Source organism: Tupaia chinensis, unplaced genomic scaffold (assembly GCF_000334495.1).
Source record: "Tupaia chinensis unplaced genomic scaffold, TupChi_1.0 Scaffold000187_1, whole genome shotgun sequence".
Classification (NCBI taxonomy): Eukaryota; Metazoa; Chordata; class Mammalia; order Scandentia; family Tupaiidae; genus Tupaia; species Tupaia belangeri.
In genome coordinates, this window is record NW_006159662.1 from 4,627,707 (window position 1) to 4,648,875 (window position 21,169).

The 21,169-nt window shown below is 46.2% G+C and overlaps 1 protein-coding gene, 1 long non-coding RNA gene and 2 other non-coding genes across 5 annotated transcripts in view; 1 reads left to right on the plus strand and 3 right to left on the minus strand.

Moving 5' to 3' along the window:
- Nucleotides 1–10,026, plus strand: part of TEX2 (testis expressed 2) — a 102,611-nt gene extending 92,585 nt beyond the window's left edge. For both annotated transcript variants that reach the window (XM_006146789.3, XM_006146790.3), the window contains exons 10-12: nucleotides 1,518–1,727; nucleotides 7,030–7,150; nucleotides 8,357–10,026. In XM_006146789.3, the coding sequence (XP_006146851.1) occupies nucleotides 1,518–1,727; nucleotides 7,030–7,150; nucleotides 8,357–8,479 (454 nt within the window). In that variant the 3' untranslated portion in view covers nucleotides 8,480–10,026. The remainder of the gene's footprint in view (nucleotides 1–1,517; nucleotides 1,728–7,029; nucleotides 7,151–8,356) is intronic.
- A 765-nt stretch (nucleotides 10,027–10,791) lies between these two features.
- LOC114007524 (small nucleolar RNA SNORA76) lies at nucleotides 10,792–10,925 on the minus strand. The gene has a single exon (XR_003549136.1). It is a non-coding gene; the product is annotated as a small nucleolar RNA SNORA76 (small nucleolar RNA).
- A 30-nt stretch (nucleotides 10,926–10,955) lies between these two features.
- Nucleotides 10,956–11,347, minus strand: LOC106734706 (uncharacterized). Its single transcript, XR_001370245.1, has 2 exons — nucleotides 11,278–11,347; nucleotides 10,956–11,051 (listed from the first exon to the last, which is right to left on the minus strand). It is a non-coding gene; the product is annotated as an uncharacterized LOC106734706 (long non-coding RNA).
- Nucleotides 11,126–11,196, minus strand: LOC114007523 (small nucleolar RNA SNORD104). Its single transcript, XR_003549135.1, has one exon. It is a non-coding gene; the product is annotated as a small nucleolar RNA SNORD104 (small nucleolar RNA).
- Nucleotides 11,348–21,169: the final 9,822 nt, after the last annotated feature.

Genomic DNA, 21,169 nt, shown 5'->3' on the forward strand with positions numbered 1-21,169 from the left:
TTTATATATTCCTGATGCTCTGAACTATGGAGGATTTTTTTTAAGGTTTTTTGCCATGGGGAGAAACCGGAAAGACAGAGACAGTGAGAGGGAAAGTGAGAAGTCACCCCAGGGGGATGGCCACCCATGCTGCAACCCCTTCTCCATCCTCCTCCTAGAATTTCAGGTATGCACACACACGTGCCCAGTGTGAGTTTCAAGCTGCTGGGCCCAGGTCAGCTATGTGGGAGTTCTGGGCCTTAACCACCATGCCATCTGTTGACCCCTTTGTGGAGGATTTTTAAAAACAAACACTCTTGGGACCAGCATTTAGCATAACGACTATGTCGCTGGACTCCCATGTAGTCGACCTTGGTTCAAGTCCCAGACTCGGTAGCTTAAACTCACGCTGAGCGTGTGTGCGTGTGTGCCCAACATCCCAAGAGGAGAATGGAGAGGGGATTGTGGTGTGACCAAACCCCTGGGGAGTGATTTCTTGCTTTCTGTCTCTCTGTCTCTCTGGCGAGTGCACGCGCCCTATATCGAAAACCTCTCCAAAAAAAAAAAGACAAACACTCTTTTTTTTTTAAGGTCACATTCTTATGGTAGATGTGACCTGATATGGAAGCTGATTTTCTTTGCATGTTCCCTTATTAGCTGTATATAGCCGTTTTTTCTTTTTCTTTTTTTTTTTTCTTCTTTTTATTTTCTTTTATTTTAATTTTCGCCATAAGGCTATGTGCTCACTAAAGAGACAGAGAAAGTGAAAGTGAGAATTGGGGATGGCCACACTGCAGTCTCTTCTCCTCCATTCTATTCTTGAGATTTGGGACACACATGCATATGTGCCCGATGTGATTTTCAAGCCACTGGGTTCAGGACTTGAACTGTGGTTGGCCTTGTGAGGGTCCAGCACCTTAACCACTGCCACTTGCTGGCCTCCATTTGCTATAGCATTTTTTTTAAAGTTTCAAGCCCTTTGAAAAATCATTGCCTCTCAGAGTTGGCATTGACACCACCGAGAGGCAGTCAGTTAATACTGCTTCGAGTATCTGTTGATGTGGCATGGTTTTTTAATTTGCTGCATGGAGATTTTGAGATTTCCCTATTAGGACCCTGGGTTTATATTTCGTTTCTGAGTGGTATAAAGGAGGCATAGGCTGAGATGCCTTCTCTGCATAAGGACTTTGCCCAACTCTCTCCACTGTCAAGTCTTGGGCTCGGTCTGATTCTCTAAAGAGTACTTCTCAACTGAGGGCACTGTGATCCCCAGGGGATACTTGCCAGTGGCCAGCGACACTCTTTATTGTCATGACTGTAGGAAAGGCCATAGGCATCTAGTAGGTCAAGACCAGGGAGGCTGCTGAGCATTTCACAATTCACAGGACTGCCCCTTGCGACGAAGAGCTGTCCAGTCCCGTGTTAATAGAGCCTTGACTGAGAAACTCTGTCCTAAGGAAGGTGAAAGAAGAGCCAGAAGGTTTGTTTTTCAAAGAGTGAAGTTGTTACTACTGCCCTTTCGTGTTCTTCCTTTGAAGGTACGTTGGCGGTCATCGAACAAGTAAGATTATGAGGTTCGTTGATAAAATTACCAAGTCAAAATATTTCCAGAAAGCAACAGAGACAGAGTTCATCAAAAAGAAGATCGAAGAAGTCTCCAATACACCCCTGCTGCTAACTGTTGAAGTTCAAGAATGTAGAGGAACCTTGGCTGTCAACATTCCGCCACCCCCGACTGACCGAATCTGGTATGTGGAGGGGCTCTCACTGACGGCAAGAGATTCTTCTCATGGCCTGACCATAGAAACCTCAGCCTGTGTATCCTTGAGCTTACAGAAAGTACCTTTTCCAGGCAGAAGTGCTTCCTGGCGCTGTTCACGAGACCTTAATGTTAGGTGTAAATCCGATTGTGCTTTCTTCTGTGAATAGTTCACATGGTAGGAAAAGTTAAGGTTGATGTATGAAGCTTATGGGATGAACTGTTTCTGTTCTTGGTCTTCCTCTCGGAAGCTGACTTCCACCAGTAGTAGCAGTTGAGAGAGTGCTTATTCTCTGCCTGGCCTGGGCCATAAGCACATGGCCCAGTTAATCCTCGTAGCATCCGGTTGAGGAGGTCCACTCTTTAGAGAAGGGGATCACATGTTCTGTGAATTACACCTAGACACTGAGAGGCAGGAACATGTGCACTTACTTATCTGTGTCTCAGCTTAAGATGAACATTTCCAAGTCCTATGAAATGGGCCTGAGTATACAGTGATTGCATAAGAGATTTCATTGTACCATAAATTACACTCACAGTAAAAATAGAGCTCTATGTTCTGTCGTAGATTAAAAACCAACCTGCTAGTACATATCCTTGCTGCTCAAAAAGGTTTGTAGGAATAACCATAAAGGGTTTTTTAAATTGCCAGAGAGCATGTATGCTCACCAGAGAGAGAGGGAAAAAACACTTCTCAGGGGGTATGGTCATGCTGCAATCCTTTTTCTCCATTTCTCCATCCTTCCCAAATTTTAGGGACACTCACACACCTGCCTGAAGTGCTTTCCAAGCTGCTGGGGCTGAGATTTGAACCACTCAATTGACCATATGGGACATAGCTCCCTTAACAACTAGACCATAGGGCCAACCCCAGAAAATGATTTTAAAGTTGATTTAACTATTTGATGAGGATGCTGGTGGATGCTAGTAAAACTTAAAGAGAGACCAGCAGTTAGCGTATTGGCTATGTTGCTGTACTCCCATGTAGGTGACCGCGATTCGTGTCCCGGACCCGGTGGCTTAAAACTCACGCCGGGCGCGTGTCTGTGCGTGCCCAAGATCCCGAGAGGAGAATGGAGGAAAAGGGATTGTGGCGTGGCCATCTCCCCTGGGGGGTGATTTCTCGCTTTCTATCTCTCTTGGCTGGCTGGTGAGTGCACGCGCCCTACAGCAAAAACCTCTCCAAAAAAAAAGAAAAAAAAAATTAAAGATACCTTTTAGGTTTTTTGTTTATTTGTTTTTAAGCAAGATTTTTGCTATGGGATGTATGGCTCCCTGAAGAGACAGAAAGCAAGAAATCACTCCCTGAGGGGATGACCATTCCACAATCCCTTCTCCATTCTCTTCTCAGGATTTTGGGCATGCACGCACATGCACCTGGTGTGAGTTTTCTTTCTGTGGAGAGTTGTTATAGGGTGTGTGCACTCGCCAGAGAGACAGAGAAAGACAGAAAGCAAGAAGTCACCCCCCAGGGGGATGACCATGCCGCAGTCCCTTCTCCATTCTCCTCTTGGGATTTTGGGCACGCACGCACACATGTCCAGCACAAGTTTCTTTTTAAAAAAAAAAAAATAATTCTTTTTTCAAGTAATTATTTTATTTAACTATTTATTTACTTCTCTATTTATTTTAATTTTATGAGAGAGAGAGAGAGAAAGGGAAAGTGGGAAAGCAAGCCGCCAGGTTCGGGATTCGAACTGCGGTCGATCATGTGGTAGTCCAATGGCCCTAGCCACCACGCCACCTGTCAGCCCCCCGGCATGAGTTTTAAGCCACTGGGTCCGAGACTAGACTGGTTTGAGTTTTAAACCGCCCAGTCAGGACTCTAACTGTGGTCGACTACATGGGAGTCCAGCACCATAACCATTATACCATTTGCTGGTCCCTAGAGTGTATTTTTTTTTTTGAGAGTTTTTGTTTCGCTATAGGGCACGTGCACTCTCCAGACAGACAGAGATGGTTCCCATCCTAGAGTGTATTTTTTAAAAGTAATCTTTTCACTGTAAAAAGAAATGAGAAATTAGATGAAAAAAGACGGGAACCAGCAGTTAGCGTAATGGCTGTGTCGCTGGACTCCCACGTAGTCGACCGCGGTTTGTGTCCCAGACCTGGTGGCTTAGAACTCAAGCCGGGCGCGTGTACGTGCGTGCCCAAGATCCCGAGAGGAGAATGGAGGAGAAGGGATTGCGGTGTGACCATCCCCCCTGGGGGGTGATTTCTCGCTTTCTGTCTCTCTGTCTCTTTCTGTCTTTCTGGCGAGCGCACGCGCCCTATGGTAAAAAAAAAAAAAAATTAAAAGCTTATAACTGCATCATCCAGAAGTAACTACTGTTAATATCTTACTCTGCAATCTTTCAAAACTCAAAATATATATTTTTTTGGGGAGAGGTTTTGGCTATAGGGTGCATGCGCTTGCCAGAAAGACAGAGAGAGACAGAGAGACAGAAAACGAGAAGTAACCCCCCGGGGGAATGGCCACACCACAATTCCTTCGCCTCCATTCTTCTTTCGGGATCTTGAGCATGCACACACATGCGCCAGCATCAGTTTAAGCCACCAGGTCCGGGACTTGAACCACAGACAACCACATGGGAGTCTGGTGACATAGCCATTATGCCAACTGCTGGTCCCCCAAATAATTTTTTTATTAGTAAGAGGTGGGGCCAGTGAGTATGGTGGTTAAGGTACTGGATTCCTACATGACTGACCATGGTTTGAGTCCTGGACCCAGTAGCTTGGAAATTACACTGGGCATGTATAAGTGCATGCCTCAAGTGCCAAGAATAAAGGAGAAGGGATTATGGCATGAACATCCCCACTGGGGATGATTACTAACTTTCCCTCTTTCCATACATGCCCTATGCAAAAATCTTTTTGTTTCCTTTTTTTAAGTGGTTTTTGCTACAGGGCGCATGCGCTCGCCAGACAGAGAGAGAGAGACAGAGAAATAGAAAGCGAGAAATCACCCCCCAGGGGGGATGGCCACGCCGCAATCCCTTCTCCTCCATTCTCCTCTCGGGATCTTGGGCACGCATGCACACGCGCCCGGCATGAGTTTAAGCCACTGGGTCGGGACCCAAACCATGGACGACTATGTGGGAGTCCAGCGACATAGCCATTACACTAACTGCTGGTCCCCCTATGCAAAAATCTTTAAAAGCAAGAAAGAAAGGAAGAAAGAAAGAAAGAGAGAAAGAGAGGGAGAGTTGATTATAACCAGTCTTCCCCTTACTGCCAGATTTTTCTACACGGGAGAAAATAAAGACCTCTACAATAGTTCTACCTTGTATTCTCAAGTGCTGAACTAATGTTACTGACCTGTGAAGTGTCAATAGGGGTATTAAACATCTATAGCAGTTTGTCTGTTTTTCAAGTTTATTTATTTTTTCCATGAGAGAGAGAGAGACAGCTATACCCAACAGGGTTTTTCATGCCATGATCCACCCCCAGCCACTTAAGATCAGGTCAGGGTATGTGCACACACACACACACACACACACACACACACACGAACACACACATGCACACACACACACAGAGTATATTAAGGAAGGCTTCTGATTGCAAACCCAGCACCTTCGCATATAGGTTAGCCTTACAGAGTGTTGTGTTACCACTGTGCTGCCATCTGGACCTTGCAATTTGACATTTTAGTTGTATTTCTAAAAGTATTGGCTCACAGGGACCAGCAGTTGGTGTAATGGTTCCATCACTGGACTCCCATGTAGTCAACCACGGTTTGAGTCCCAGACCTGGTGGCTTAAAACTCTAGCCAGGTGCATGTGCACGTGTGCCCAAAATCCCAAGAGGAGAATGGAAGACAAGAGATTGCAGTGTGGCCATCCCCCCAGGGGGTGATCTCTTGCTTTCTTTCTCTCCATCTCTGGCAAGCGCACACACCCTACAGCAAAAATCTCTCTCTCTGAAAAATTTGGCTCTTGACAGATTCAAGTTTTTGCATAGTTTGAGAGCACACAGTGTCTTGTCCAGACACTTCACTAATGTCTGAGTACCAATGTGCCCTGCTGGGAAGCCATAAAAAGCATCGTGCGGAGTGCAGGGTGAGGCAGCCAGCCATAGAACATTGCATATCTACAAGTACGTAGCAGAGCGGGCAAAACTGACCCTGCTTCTCGTAGTGGTCCTCTCTTGGGGGTGATATTCAGAAAGAGGCAGTATCTTTCGCTTTGTTTTATTCACTTGTTTGTTGTTGTTAATTTGCTATAGGGCATGTGTGCTTGCTGGAGAAAGAGAGAGAGCACCTCCCAGCGGGGATGACCATGCACAACCCCTTGTCCTTCGTTCTTTGGGATGTTGGGCACACGTGCACAAGTACCTAGCCAAGTCCAGGACTTGAACCTTGCAGTTGGCCATGTGGAATCCAGCTGCCTTAACACCATGCCACCGGTTGGCCCTATATGCTTATATGTTTTGATTTGTATAACATACCTATACTACCTTTTTAAAAAAGTAAGAAATAAGGAGCCAACCCCATAGTGCAGCAGTTAAACCCTGTGCCAGGGGTCAGTTCTCACATGGCTGACCATAACTTAAGTCTCAGCCTAAGAGCTTGAAAACCATGCCAGGCACATATGTGTGCCTTCAAATTCTGAAAGAATGGAAAAATGAGGGAAAAGGAGTGTGGCATGACCATACCCGTTAGCAGGTGCTTGCTGTCTCTCTTTCTCTAGCAAACACATATACCCTCTGGCAATAAAAAATTTTAAATTAAAAAAAGGGGGGGGGGGAATTGGCCATGTAGCGTAGTGGTTAAGGGAGCTGGATCTCACAAAACCAACCATTGTTCAAATCCTGCCCCTGGTGGCTTGAAAAACATATTGGGTGCATGTACCCCAAATCCTGATTGGATGGAGAAATGAAGAAATGAATGCCCCTCACGTTCCATGGGGACAAGGAGTGCTTTCTCTCTCTTTCATGAGCACACATGCCCTCTGGTGATCAAAAAAGAAAAAGAAATTTTTAAATGTCATTGTCATTTTAGGGAAACCAGAAATCAGGCCCAGCTCATGGACTTTTCCAGTGGGGTTTCCTGGCTCTCCTAGTTTGTCAGAACTGTCCTCAAATCCATTGCAGCCCTAACTCCGTCCAGGAAACACCAGGAGCTGACAATTCATACTCGCTGTGTTCAATTCTTTTTAGAGGATTTTCCGAAAAAGAGAACATTTTAAGTAGCAACAGAGCCCCATGTAAATGAGGGATGTTTGCTGTCAGTGCTGGTCTGCTTCCTTTCTTTGCTTCTAAATGTGGTTATTACGTGTTTTCTTAAAAAGGTATGGTTTCCGGAAACCACCATATGTGGAGCTGAAAGCTCGGCCAAAACTTGGAGAGAGAGAAGTGACTTTAGTTCATGTGACAGACTGGATAGAGAAGAAACTGGAGCAAGAGTTTCAGGTAAACTTGTAGTGTTATCTCGTGTTCCACACCGAAGAGAAAAGCTCTGGGAGAACAGAGGCTCTCAACTCTGGGTCAGGATCCTCATTTGACAATCCGATGACAGCTGTGGACCTCAGCTGAGCAAAGTACCCATGTGATCAAACAGGGCCAGACTTTTTTTTTGTCTATTTCTTTCTTATAGCGAGAGAGAGAGGAGGCACCCTCGGCAGGGTTTTTGTTTTTTTAAATTTTTAAATATGCTATAGGGCACGTATGCTCACCAGAGAAAGACAGAAAGTAAGAAAGCATTCCCCGGGGAGATGGCCATGCTGCAATCCCTTCTCCATTCTGCTCTCAGGATTTGGGGAATGCATGAACACATGCCTGGCATGATTTTCAAGCCACCAGGTCCAGGATTCGAACCACACAGTTAACCATGTGGGATCCAGGGTCTTAACCCCCTCACCACCTGTTGGCCCTCAATGTTTTTTATAAGAGAGTATTACTGAATGTTGAGTGCATCATATACAGCTTTGTGTGGTTCTTGTTTGAAAAAAAAGAAAGCTTACATCTCATTGCTAGGATTTAAAAGGATAATTCATTTGGAATATATGTTCTGGTCATAGGAAATTGGAAATATTATAACTTAAGCCAATTTTCCTAAAATAATGTTGAATATTGGTAACCAGCTGTTAGCATAATGGCTATGTCGCTGGACTCCCATGTAGTAGACCATGGTTCGCGTCCCGGACCCGGTGGCTTAAAACTCATGCTGGGCGCGTGTGCGTGCATGCCCAAGATCCCAAGAGGAGAATGGAGAAGGGATTGCGGCGTGACCATCCCCTCTAGGGGGTGATTTCTCGCTTTCTGTCTCTATGTCTCTGTCTGTCTGGCAAGCACACACGCCCTATAGCAAAAACCTCTCAAAAATAATAATAATAATGTTGAATATTTATCAATTCATGAATAATTTTAGTACATTAAATCAAAGGCTTCTGCCTCTGAGGTGATTTTCTAGGCTATTCTTATATTCCTGCAATGGTGTGATTCCTCCCCCCTTTCTAATTTAAAATATGGTGGAGGAATTAGTTTGGAATGTGTAGGAAAAGTTTTCATATGTATTTTTAAAAGCTTGTTTAAAACCTAAAATTATCAGAACAAAATAGGGTGACAGCCTGACAAAGCATTCTTCCCACATGGCTGTTCTTTAATATCTTCCTACAGAAAGTTTTTGTCATGCCAAACATGGATGATGTTTATATCCCTCTAATGCACTCAGCCATGGACCCTCGCTCCACTTCCTGCCTCCTGAAAGACCCACTTGGGGAGGCTGCTGATCAGCTGTGATGAAGGTCTGACACACTCCCAGGACTGTGAGGTCTAGCCCAAGGTTCTTGGCTGCCACGTGTGTTGTCGCACTGGCTCACTTGTGCCACAGCTACTGTTTCTTCAAGGACTGCTTCTGCCCTCTGCCTGCTGGTGCCCATTCCACTGTGAGGTGTTCCCTACATCCAGCGAAGGTGTTTGGATTGTCTGCTGCAAAGTTTTGACTTGGCAAAGGAGCCTAGAATTATCATGGTGGATCCGGAAGTTACAGGTGACTCACACCGTGGCTTTTTAAAGCCAACCAGTTTTTGTGGCAGCAAGCGAGCACATTCAGAGCAAAGCTGCACAACTGGAAGGCTGCCCCTTGCCTCTTCAACTCCAAAGCTTTTCCTCAGGCATCCGGTGCACAACAGAACATGTTTCCATTTCTGTACTTTTAATGCATAATTGCATCTCTCCACACTCAGTCAGTGCCCCTGTGGTAGTGTGTGTGGAGGGCAGGGAGTGAGATTTTGTGAGCCATTTCATTGGTGGTAAAGACAGGCATAGACATACTTTCCTTTTCTCATATTGTGCATTTTGGAAGCAAGTAGCCATATACACACACACAGTCAGCTGAGGTGGGGACAGTGGGACTTCTGTGAACTAGTGAGAACACTAGGCTAAGCCACGAGATCAAACCATCCCAAGCCTTTTCCCAACGACGTACAATCACCTGGTTTCTAACTATCCCAAGCACATGTGAGAATGTTAAACCTGCAGGACTGGACTGCCCCTCTCACATAGACAGGGCGGGGCCAGAGAGCCAGAGCCAGTCTCTCCAACTGGCGTTTCCTGTGTGTTCCAGGAAGTTTTATACAGGAATCTAAATGCTTTGTTAATAATTGGCTTGGGAGTTTTGTGGGCAGATTCGTCTTCTGGCGGCCAAAATGGAGTACTGCTAATTGTTGCAAGCCAAGACAAAAAGTTTGCTCTACATCAAACACTACATCATATCTTGAAAGTAACTTGTGACCTTTCTTTAATGTTGCCAACTTAATTTTGTGCATTTGTGTCAGAATGTTTAGTTTACAACTTTGGGGGCCCTTTCTCTAATTGTATAATTTGCTTCAAGAAGTAAAACTTAACAATTTTTTATTGTTGAAAGCTGTATTCAATGTCAAAATTACCTTGGGTAACTTTTGATAACTTACATCTGTGGACGAAGCTAATAGTGTTTTTTTAAATAGTACCTTGCTTGAACATGACTTTAAAAGAAATTAATATATTGAACAATTATTTGAACCTTGATTATTTTACTTGCACCATTAAAACATTTGACTAAGTTATTTGACCATTCCAGTCGGTGTACTGTTCTAATTTCTCGTGGAGGCCTATCTGCCTGTCAAGAGTCCGCATGTCTTGTTCACTGGTCTTTATCATTTTTGTGCAATAACTAAAGGCAAAGGACTAGATGCACTACTGTGTAGAGGTTACACGACTGTACCCTGTTGCACTTAATCAAATAGTATGTGGGGATTTACAATCGCTTGCATTGTTTCACAAAATAAATATCTTCATGTCAAATACTAGATAAGCATCTTATTTCTACTCAATCCTGTCAACAGCAACAGAAAAAGAGCCAGTTGGGTCACATTCTGGCGATAGCCGGGTATCAACCGGGAGCAGGGATAAGGATGCAAGCCCTTTTCAGCCCGCCCTTGTAGAAGAGTGCAGGCTCCACTATCTTCAGAGCTGGAGGCCATTTAATCGCCAAATGCCTGAGCAGGCCCTCCCCACCCGATGCATCCTTGCCCTTCAGCCCTGTCACCATGTGAGAACCTGGAACTTGTGTCATGTGAGCCCAGGTTAAAGACCTTTTACCAGCTGTGTTACATGCCTATGCTGTACCAGCAAAATAGGAATCCATCTTCACAGCTACCCTTGTTAACAGTGAACAGCTTAGGCTAACTGGGATACAGGTAAATTTGCCTAAAGCTTTAGTCGCATGCTTATCTGCATGGCTAGTAATGGTAACTACGAAGCATGACATTTTAGTTTCATGCTACTCCAGACTCTGGCCCAGTCCTGTCAAGTACATAGCCGGAAAGTCTCTCAAGGGTAACCTCTTCAACCTGCATACGGCATGCACATCGCTCACCGACTCCAAAAGGACACATTATGCAACCCCCACAGCGTGGAAACATGTACCCGGACGCTGGGCCACTTGCTGCGCAGTAGAACCTGCAGCGACCTGTTGTACCACTAGGGCATTTCAGGCTAAGAGTCTTGGCCTTAAGAAACCGCAAAATTCCTGGCCCAGCCTAGCAGGCAGGTGCCAGCCCTGGACAACACCATGTAGCTTGCGTTTAAAAGGACCGCCCGCGTTAGGGACAGACGGCCCCAGTTATGCACAAGCATGTGCTCTGGCGCTGCAGCCTGGCCCCCGGCGCCACGCGCAGGCGCGGCGGGGGCTCAAAGGCAGCGCGTCACCCATGACACATCAACACCAGCGATATAAAGTCAAACCATTTTATTGGGGGTGAGAAGGCGTAGGGGTTAGGGGCGAGGACACACTTCTGGCAGAGATCAGACGTCTTCAGCCAAGCGGGATCTGCAAGAACAGCAGCGGTGGGTGAGAGGGTGTGCGTCCACCCGCCCATCCCTTCCCGGCCGCAGGTACACTCGGCTCAGACTTCAGTTCGCATCACCCGCATCAGCAGTCTAACACGTGCTTTCATTTGGGAGGTCATCACCGCCGACTGGCTGGGTTCCCCGCACCCGCCCCAGACCCCGGGGTCAACCCAACCAATACGGCCTCACTGCCTAATATACCTCACCTATAGAGCGCTGTAGTCGCCGCGGAAAGACCGAGACTTTCGCAGGACGTTTACTTAAAGGATGAGGCCGGAAGTGAGTGGGCGGGTTTGCTACTCTTAACCAATAGAAAGTCAAACTTCTGACCACGTGCATAGAACGCGGCCTGATAACTGGCTGACCTCTCTGAGTCCTCCATAGCATAGAGTGGTCGCGTACCAACCATAGAGGTGGGACTCAAACAGGTAGGAAGTGAGGCGGTTGTTAAATCCTTCCGCATTTCTTTCCAAGTGCGTCTCTTTACAGACCATGAGAAAACTTAGCAAACGACAGGAGACAAGTAATACCTAACTTTTGTGAGATATTCTATGCCAGGAACTAAGGTAGGCGCTGAGGATGCAAAAAGTGAACAAAAAAGTTCCCCTTTTTTTGTAGTTTATAGGCGACTCTCTTATCTACAAGGGATTTTTCCAAGCCTCCAGTGGATGCCTGGAACTGCAGATTGTGTGTGTGTGTTTTCCTATATATACATACGTATAATAAAGTTTAGTTTTTAAATTAGGCACAATAAGATTAACAAGAATAAAGTAGAACAATTATATTATGCTGTAACAAAGGATATGTGAATGTGGTGATTCTTGCTCACTTTCTTAAAAGATAGAACTGCAGATAACGAATCATGGAAAGCGAAACTGCGGGAGATAAACCACGGATAAAGGGGGGCTACTGGTAAGTGTCAGGTAGATCAGGGTAGTTGGTGGTGGTCACGTTTATGGCAGAGTTCTCATGCAGTGAGTGATTTGGCAGAAACCATCCATTTGGTGAATGGTGCCAGCAGGTGGCGTAGTGGTTAAAGCTCTGGACTCCCACATGGGGGCTGGTGTTTGAGTACTGGACCTGGTGGCCTGAAACACTCTGGGCATGTGTACATGCGTACTAAAAATCCCAAGAGAGGAATGGAGGAGAAGGGATTGCAGCGTGGCCATGCCCAATAGCCTCTTAAAAAAATAATAAAATAAAAAAAAAATCGCGAATAAGGGGGAACTACTATTCTGTGCCAACTAGTGTTTTGTCTCATCTTGTTTCATTTTCTGTATTTAAACCTTTAAACATTCTCTGAGGTTACCGCTCGGGTTGTTAAATATTTCGACTGTAGCAATAAGACACTTAACACGCTTTTCTTACCTCTACTCTACACAACAAATATTTATTTATTTATTTATTTATTTATTTGGAGAGATTTTCACTGTAGGGCGCGTGCGCTCGCCAGACAGAGACACAGAGACAGAAAGCGAGAAATCACCCCGGGGGATGGTCACGCCGCAATCCCTTCTCCTCCATTCTCCTCTCGGGATCTTGGGCACACACGCACACGCTCCCGGCGTGAGTTTTAAGCCCAGGTCCGGGACACGAACCGCGGTCGACTACGTGGGAGTCCAGCGACATAGCCATTACACTAACTGCTGGTTCCCCACAACAAATATTTATTTTTAGCCCAAAAGAAAATACATTAACCTTCAAAAAACTTTTCTTGGGACTAGCAATTAGCGAAATGACTATGTCACTGGACTCCCATGTAGTTGACTGTGGTTCGCATCTGGACCCGGTGGCTTAAAACACTCTGGGCGCGTGTGCGTGTGCACCCAAGATCCCGAGAGGAGAATGGAAGAGAAGGGATTGCATCGTGGTCATCCCCTCTGGGGGGAGATTTCTCGCTGTCTCTTTGTCTCTGTCTGGCGAGCGCACACGCCCTATAGCAAAAAACCTCTCAAAAAAAAAAAAACCTTTTCTTTTTCCAAAATAATAATGATTAAGTTACAGAAATGGGCATACATCGTCAAAGCATTTCCCTTTAAGGGGAACAGCTTTAAAGGATCTAAATATTAAAAGGTTAAAAAAAAAATTTTTTTTTCTATTTTGTTGCCATTGTAGGACAAAACAGAATCTATCATAAGTCATCAATATCCATTCATACTTCAGGTCCTTCTCCAGGAACTACTTTTTAAATATTATTTCCATTTAGCAAAATCTGATCTATCGTAATGTAGTAATCCTTTTTCCTTCTGGTGTGATTTCAGTAGCATAGTTGTACCTGGTTTGTAGTAGCATAGCCACCATGGCTACCCTGAAAGTGAGTGGCCTCTTATTTTTAAGACATTGTTTTGGGCCAGCAGGTGACATAGCAGTTATGTCCCTGGACTCCCACATAACTGACCATGGTTCAAGTCCCAGACCCACTGACTTTAAACACAGCACACAGGTGTGTGTGCATGCCCAGTATCCCAGGAGAACAGAGAAGGGATTGTGGTGTGGCCATCCCTCCTGGAGACATCTGTATCTCAAGAAAAAAAGGCATTGTTTCACTCTGTTCACTCCTACCTCAGCCTCTCAAGTAGCTGGGACCACAGATTGGTGCAGCTACACTCAGCCTTAAAATTACTATTTATCTAAGTTTCAAAATTTCTGCACAGCAAAATAAAGAATAATTAGGAAAAAATACAATTTATCAGTAGTGTGCACGTAGGGGTGGAAGTGTTCTGTAGGGGTCAAAGGGGAAGAAAGCTGTTAAAAACCTTATTGGTACAGTGTCCAAGGTTGTTGCTTTGTTCTTAACTTTGAAAATTAGAAACGGGGCCAGCAGGTGGCATAGTGGTTAAGGCACTGGACTCAGTTGGTCACATGAACGACTGAGATTTGAGTATGGTACATAGGGCGCATGCGCTTGCCAGACAGACAAAGAGACAGAAAACAAGAAATCACCCCTCAGGGGGGATGGGCACGCTACAATCCCTTCTCCTCTGTTCTCTCAGGATCTTGGGCACACATGCACACGCACCCTGCGTGAGTTTTAAACCACCGGGTCCAGAACACAAACGTGGTTGACTACATGGGAGTCCAGCAACATAGCCATTACACTAACTGCTGGTCCCAGTACCTGGCATCTTGAAACTCACACCAGGCGGGTGTGCTCAAAGTCCCAGGAGAAGAGTGGAGTAGAAGGGGTTGCAGCATGGCCAACCCCCTTGGAATGATTTCTCACTTTCTCTATCTCCCCAGTGAACGCATGTACCCCATGACAAAAATCTTAAAAAAAAAAAGAAAAGAAAAAGAAAACTGTACTTTAAAGATCCAGGGATGGGAACCAACAGATGTAATGGTTACATTACTGAACTCCCATATAGTTGACTGCAGTTTGAGTCCCAGACCCAGCGGCTTTAAAACTCATGCCAGGCACATGTGCATGTGTGTCCAAATCCTGACAGGAGAAGGGAAGAGAAGGGATTGTGGCTTTGCCGTCCCTCCTGGGGAGTGATGTCTCACTTTCTGTCTCTCTCTAAAAAAAAAAAAAAAAGCCAGGAATGGAAGGGACCCAAATTATTCCATTTCCCTTCCTTCCTCTCCTCTATTTCTTCTTTATTTAAGGGTTACTTTTTTTATTCATTATTATTTTATTTATTTATTTTAAGCAGAGAGGAACAGAGTGACCAAGCAAGAGAGAGAGAGAAAGTGAGAAAGCAAGCAACCAGGTCCAGGACTCGAACCATGGTTGGCCATGTGGGAGTCCAGCACCCTTTACCACCATGCCACATGCTGACCCCAACCTCTCCTCCACTTCAGCAGCACCGTCATTTTCCATCTGATCATCCTAACCTCAAGTAAGATGCAGATCATTGCTTGTTCTTTTTATTTTTTAATTTATTTTGCTATAGAGCTCATTCATGTATTCACCAGAGAGAACTGGAGAGGAAGTGAGAAAGCATCCCCACCCTCAGGGGGAATGGCCACACGGTAACCCCTTCTTTCTTTAGGATTTTTTTTCTTGAGAGATTTTTGCTGTAGGCCATGTGCACTTGCCAGAGAGACAGAGAGAGACAGAGAACAAGAAATCACCTCCCAGGGGGATGACCACACCATAATCTTTTCTTCTTTCTCCTCTCAGGATCTTGGGCATGCACGCACACATGCCTAGCATGAGTTTTAAGGCACTGGGTCCAGGACCTGAACCATGGTAGACTATGTGGGAGTCCAGCAATGTAACCATTATGCCATTGCTGGTCCCCTCTTTTTAGGACTATGAGCACACACCTGAACTGCACGGTTCAGGACTTGAACAGTACAGTCAGCCTTGTGGGATCCAGCTATGTTTACCTCCATGCCATCTGTTGGCCCTCAACAAGCATATTAAAAGTCCCTCTTCTGTGCTTGATTCTGTTCAGAGCACTGAGAATTTGAATATGACTAAAATAGTCCCTGTCCTCTAAGTGGGCCACAACCAAGCTGGGAATAAAAAAGAAATCCTACAGGGGCCAGCAGATGACAGAGCCGTTATGTCACTGGACTCCCACATAGTCGACTGCAGTTTGAGTCTCAGACCCGGTGGCTTAAAACTCATGCTGGGCACGTGTGTGTGCATGCTCAAAATTCAGAGAGGGATTGCAGTGTGGCCATCCCTCCTGCAGAGTGATTTCTTGCTTTCTGTCTCTCTGTCTCTCTGTGTGTCTCTGGCAAGTACATGCCCTATAGCAAAAAAAAAAAAAAAAACAAAAAACAAAAAAAAAAAACCTTAAAAACAAGAAAGAAAGAAAAAGAAAGAGAGAAATCCTGAGCCAGTGTTTTAAACAGGGCTATTGGTTGTTAAGTGATGGAAACTGAACCTAGACTAGCTGGTAGAAATGGAAAGGTTTAGCTCACAAGGAAAGGAGAGCTGGGCAGGTGAATTTCAGGCCAACCAGAATCAGAACTCAGACTTGCCCAACGCTCTCTAGGATGTTTGTCTTTCCTTGTCAATGTCTTTCTTTGGAATCAGATTTCTTTATAGGATAGAGACAGTTCCTAGGCCTGATGCCTTCTGGCTTTGCCACCAGAAAGGAAGTGCCTTTGCATAGTTCTAGCTGGAGTCAGAGTGGGTATAAGCCTACCCAAGGTCAAACAAAGGTGCCCTGAGGGGTAGCTGTTTTGGTAATCTACTGTATTACTTCATAACAAACTACCCCATAACTCAGTGGTTTAAAACAGCCATTTTATTATTCTCTCATAAGCCTATGAGTTGACTGGGCTCAGCGGAGAGGTTCTTCTGCTCCACGTGGGTTCAACTAAGGTCATCTGGTCATAAGGACTTTGCTGGGGCTGAAGCATCCAAGATAGCTCACCAGTTGGCCAGGAGCTCAGCAAGGGCTGTTGAATAAAGCAGTCAGACCAGCTGGTGGTCTGGTCATTAAAGCAGCTAGATCCCACATGGCCGACTGTGGCTTGAGTCCTGGATCCAGTTGAAAAACACACTGGGTGTGTATGCATGCATTCCCCAAATCCCAAAGGGAGGGAGAAATGGAGGAGAAGGGATTGCAGTGTGTCCATTTCCCATGTAGGGTGCATATGCCCTCTGGCAAAAATAAAAAGATTTTCATTCTCCTCCACGTGGCCTGGGTTCTATAAATGGTGGCCAGCTTCCAAAAGGGAGCATCTAAAGACCAACTATTGGGAAGGAGGTAGGAAATAGAAGCTGCCAGGTCTTTAATGCCTGGGCTGGAAGTCCCAGAATGTTCCTTCCTGCCTGGACTGGCCTTTACAAGGGAAAGGAAATTAGCTCCACTTTTTATAAGAAGCGCCGCGTGTGAGTACTAGGGGAAGGATTGTTGGGGGCCATCTTTGGAAAGCAGCTGTCGCCATAATCGAACCGACTGGCCCAGCCTGAGTGGGCATCCATGCCACCGCCTCGCCCACCTGCCCCTCCTGTAAGGCTGGCCCCAGTTCCTTTCACCTGCCACCTCTGTGGTCCCAACAGTGAGAATAACACCTTGAACCTGCCAGGAGCTCAGTAAGGGTTTGGCAAACTATGTGGAATTCCTCCTTCTGAATCCTCTTTCTTTAATTTTTACTTTTGTATTGCCAGAGGGTACATGAGCGAGAGAGAGAGAGGGGGGGGGGAGGGAGGAAAAGGGAGAAAACACCCTCTCAGTTTCTTCTCCATTTCTCTATCCTAAGATTTTGCACAGGACCAGCATGCTTACAAGGCACCAGGGCTTGGATTCTTTTTTAATTTTTATTGGAGAGATTTGTGCTTTAGGGTGTGCATGCTCGTCAGAGACAGAGACGGAGACAAAGTGAGAAATCACCCACCAGGAGAGATGGCTATGCTGCAATCCCTTCTCCATTCTCCCCTGAGGATCTTGGGCATGACTGGCATGAGTTTTAAGTCGCTGGTTGGGACTCCAACCCTGGTCAACTACATGGTAGTCCAGTGACGTAACCATTAGCCATCTGGGGGCTCTCCAGGGGCTGGATTCAAACCGTGGTTGGACATGTGGGATCTAATGTGCCTCTGGGAAAAACGGAAATCTGTCATGACTGTCCTGGCGACCTAACAGCTTTCTCTGCCCGGCCCCTATCTGCTGCAGGGCTCCGAATCTCGTTCCAGTGCTGACGGTTTGCGCAGTGGGGATGCTTTCCACTCTGCCCCGGCAAGTTCTTCTGTCTGTATCCGTTCTCCTCCATCCCTGCCTTGCACTCAACCATGATCAATAACAGTTGGCAAGTCTCCTGAAGGTCTCTCAGATGCCTGTCTTTCCCCTCAACTCTCCCCCTAAAACTCAGCTGGAGTCAGATTTCTCTCTGCTGTCTGCTGTGCAAGCCCTGGACAGGGCCCCCAGCCCCTCCTGCCTGCCTCCCATCCCCACCTCCCACCACTCCGGAGAAGCCACGTGCGAGTCATGGAGGAGTTTGCAGGGACTTCCACGAAGCTACGCAGTGCTTTCCTTTCCCGAGCCTTTGTTCAGATCCTCCTTGTCCCTCTACAGTGTCTTTTCCTCTGTCAAATCTGAGAAATGGCATAGCCAGGTACCACTTCTTCCATGAAGCCCTCCTTGCTCTGTCCTTCCTACTTCCTTCTTCCACTAGACTCCTCTCTCTCAAGTCTACCACGGTTCTGTTTGAGTTTACCCCCACCTTCTCGAACTTTTCACAGTCGACCTTGGACCTTGGCTATTTCTGCGTGTGTCCTGTTACCTTCGCCAACTCGCAAACTCTGGTGCTCCCTCGCAGCAGCAGTCCTTTGTACTTGGGAGCCCTCAGTGACGGTTGTTGAAAGGACACGTGCATAAATGATTGCACGAGTAGTCATCAGCCCCAAGAGGTCAAACACAAGTCATCTGCGAGAGGAAGCCCACTCTGGGAGCAGGTGGCATCATGGGTACGTCACTGGACTCCCACGTGTTGACTGTGATTTGAGTCCCGGACCCACGGGCTTAAACCTCACGCCGAGCATATGTGCATGCGTGTCCAAGATCCCAAGAGGAGAAAGGGTTGCCGTGTGGTCATCCCCTCGGGTGATTTCTCACTTTACCTCTCTGTGTCTCTCTCTCTGGTGAGTGCATGCACCCTATGTCAAACTCTAATAATTAAAAAAAAGGACTGCTAAGTTGAAGAGGGACCCGGGGCGGGGAATAAAAGACACTGAGATTTTACAAGAGGAAGAACTTTATGAGCTGTTGGGAGAAGTTTCCGGAGAGTTCTGTGGAAATCAACCAAACCCCAGGGGATTAGGAGGGACTGGCCAGTGAGGAAGTGGAGGCACTTAGAGGATAGTTATTTCCATATTGGCGCTGCACTGGACCTTTGATAGTTTTTTAAAGTTTATTTATTTCATCTATGAGAAAGAGAGAGAGAGAACACCCCCATCTTGACACCACCTCCCTCCCCAACTTCAGCTAGCCCTGTTTCCTAGACACACGTGTGTCCGGCATACATAAGGAGATCTCCAGACACGAACCTATAACCTTCCTATGGGTCAACCTTACAGAACATCGCATTTTACCACTGTGCCACCGCCCGCCCCCTCTTTTTGTTTTGTTTTGTTTTGCTATAGGGCACGTGTGCTCACCAGAGACAGATGAAGACAGAGGGAGAGAGGGAAGGTGAGAAATCTCCCCCAAGGAGGATGGTCACACTGAGACCCCTTCTCTACTCCCTCCTTGAAAATATTAATCTATAAACCGGTGACACTTTGGGCACTCTGCCATGGTGGCATACAGACTTGGCACAAATGAGTGTGAAATTGAGTGCTCAGAGAGGCAAGTGAACAAATAACCACTCAGGATTCGCCCGAGCTGCCCCACGGGTCGGATCCTGGGGAGCAAGTCTCGATGCCCGGCCACAGGCTCTTGCCTGTGGTCCTCAGATGTGCACTTCTGCACGACCCCAAGAGGAGATCAGAGACTTGACCTGTATGGGCGACGATGTCCCTTACCCCTACAGGGTGGTGCAATGACATTGGGCTATTAGTATTCTAGGAAAGTGCTGCCGCCTACCACGCGTCCGGACCACACGATAGTTCCTTGTCAAGATGCGGTGTGCGGGGCGGGAATGACAATCAGTTAAAGCTGGAACACGTTGGGGCCAGTCAGCATGGTGGTTAAGGTGCTGGACTCCCACTCAACCATGGCTCGGCTTGAAAATCGCACCCGGCACGTGTGTGTGTGTGTGTGTGTGTGCCTGAAATCCCAGGAGAATAGAGGAGAAGGGACTGTGGTGTGGCCATCCGCTGTGTGGGGTGATTTCTCACTTTCCCTCTTTCTCTCCAGCAAGTGTACACACCCTATGGTAAAAACCTAAAAAAAAAAAAAAAAACCACGCCAGGTACAAAACCGTGCAGTGGGTGAGAGTGGGAGGGAGACATTCCTAGGATGACTGTCACCATCTCCTCAAATTCAATCGTCCTAGAACAGGAAGAGCCAAAGTTTCTATCGACCTAAACCCCAAACTGTTCAGAGTGCCAGTGGGTTCTTAAATTTCCCGGAGACATTAGGACAGGAAGCTCTTGCTTCATCATTTGACTTATCCTGTAATTACCCCACCCATGCTGCGTGTCGGAGTCTGTTTGGAAGCAACCGTAGCAAGGAGATCATTAAAATTAGTAAATAAATCTGATTTATTGATTAAGACACTCCTTTTTAAAAAAAAGAATTATTTTATTTAACTTTATTTATTTTTAATTTGACCAGAGGTAGACAGAGTGAGAGAAAGAGAAGGAAAGTGAGGAAGCAAAGCCATCAGACTCAGGACTTAAACCATAGTCAACCATGTGGGAGTCCACCACCCTTAACCCCCACACCACCTGCCAGCCCTGATTAAGGCACTCTTCCTTTGAGACTTCACTGGCGCTGTCAATCGGGACCTTGTTTTCCATTTTTTTTTAGTTGTCTCTCCCCAGAGAGACAGAGAGGGAGGGAGGAGAAAGCATTCTCCCCGCTCTCCTCCCCCAGCAAGGTGGCATGGTCACGCTGCAGCCCTTCTCCTGTTTTCTGTCCTGTTGGGATTTGGCTCACACAGCGCGTGTTACCAGGGTGTTTTCCAAGCTGCTGAGGTTGGGACTCCTACCGAACAAGGCTATGGCGCTGGCCCATCACTTTCTGGTTTTACCATTTTCTTTTAAGGCTCCTTCAAAGGTAGCCACAATCTCACTACGTAGTTATCTGCAAATGAACCTTACAATCATGTTTGAAAGAAATGTTAAAGGGTTTTAAGCACCAATGGGATAGGAACGAACGCCTTTAAAGTGTGGATCATAAGTTTTGCCACTAGAGGGCGACATTTGCTGAACTATGAAATCAAAGTCTTGGCCAGAGGGGTAACGCGGGACCTCTAGTGAACTGCATGCAGCGCTGGCTCTTTGCTCCGTCACCTGCGGAACCTGTAAAACATGGGTCCCTGGGCTCTGCTCCTGGGTACTCTGAATCAGAGTAGAGGGCATGAAAAGGTGTTGGAAAAAGCGCTCCAAATTTGGGAACTACTGGTATAAAGAGAAGTGAAAATAAAATTTTGTTAATTCACTTTCTCTCATCTCCCCAGGCATGTTCAGATCATGCTGCAGTGTTTGTTGAATCTAAAGGGAAAAAATTAAATATATATATATGTATGTAT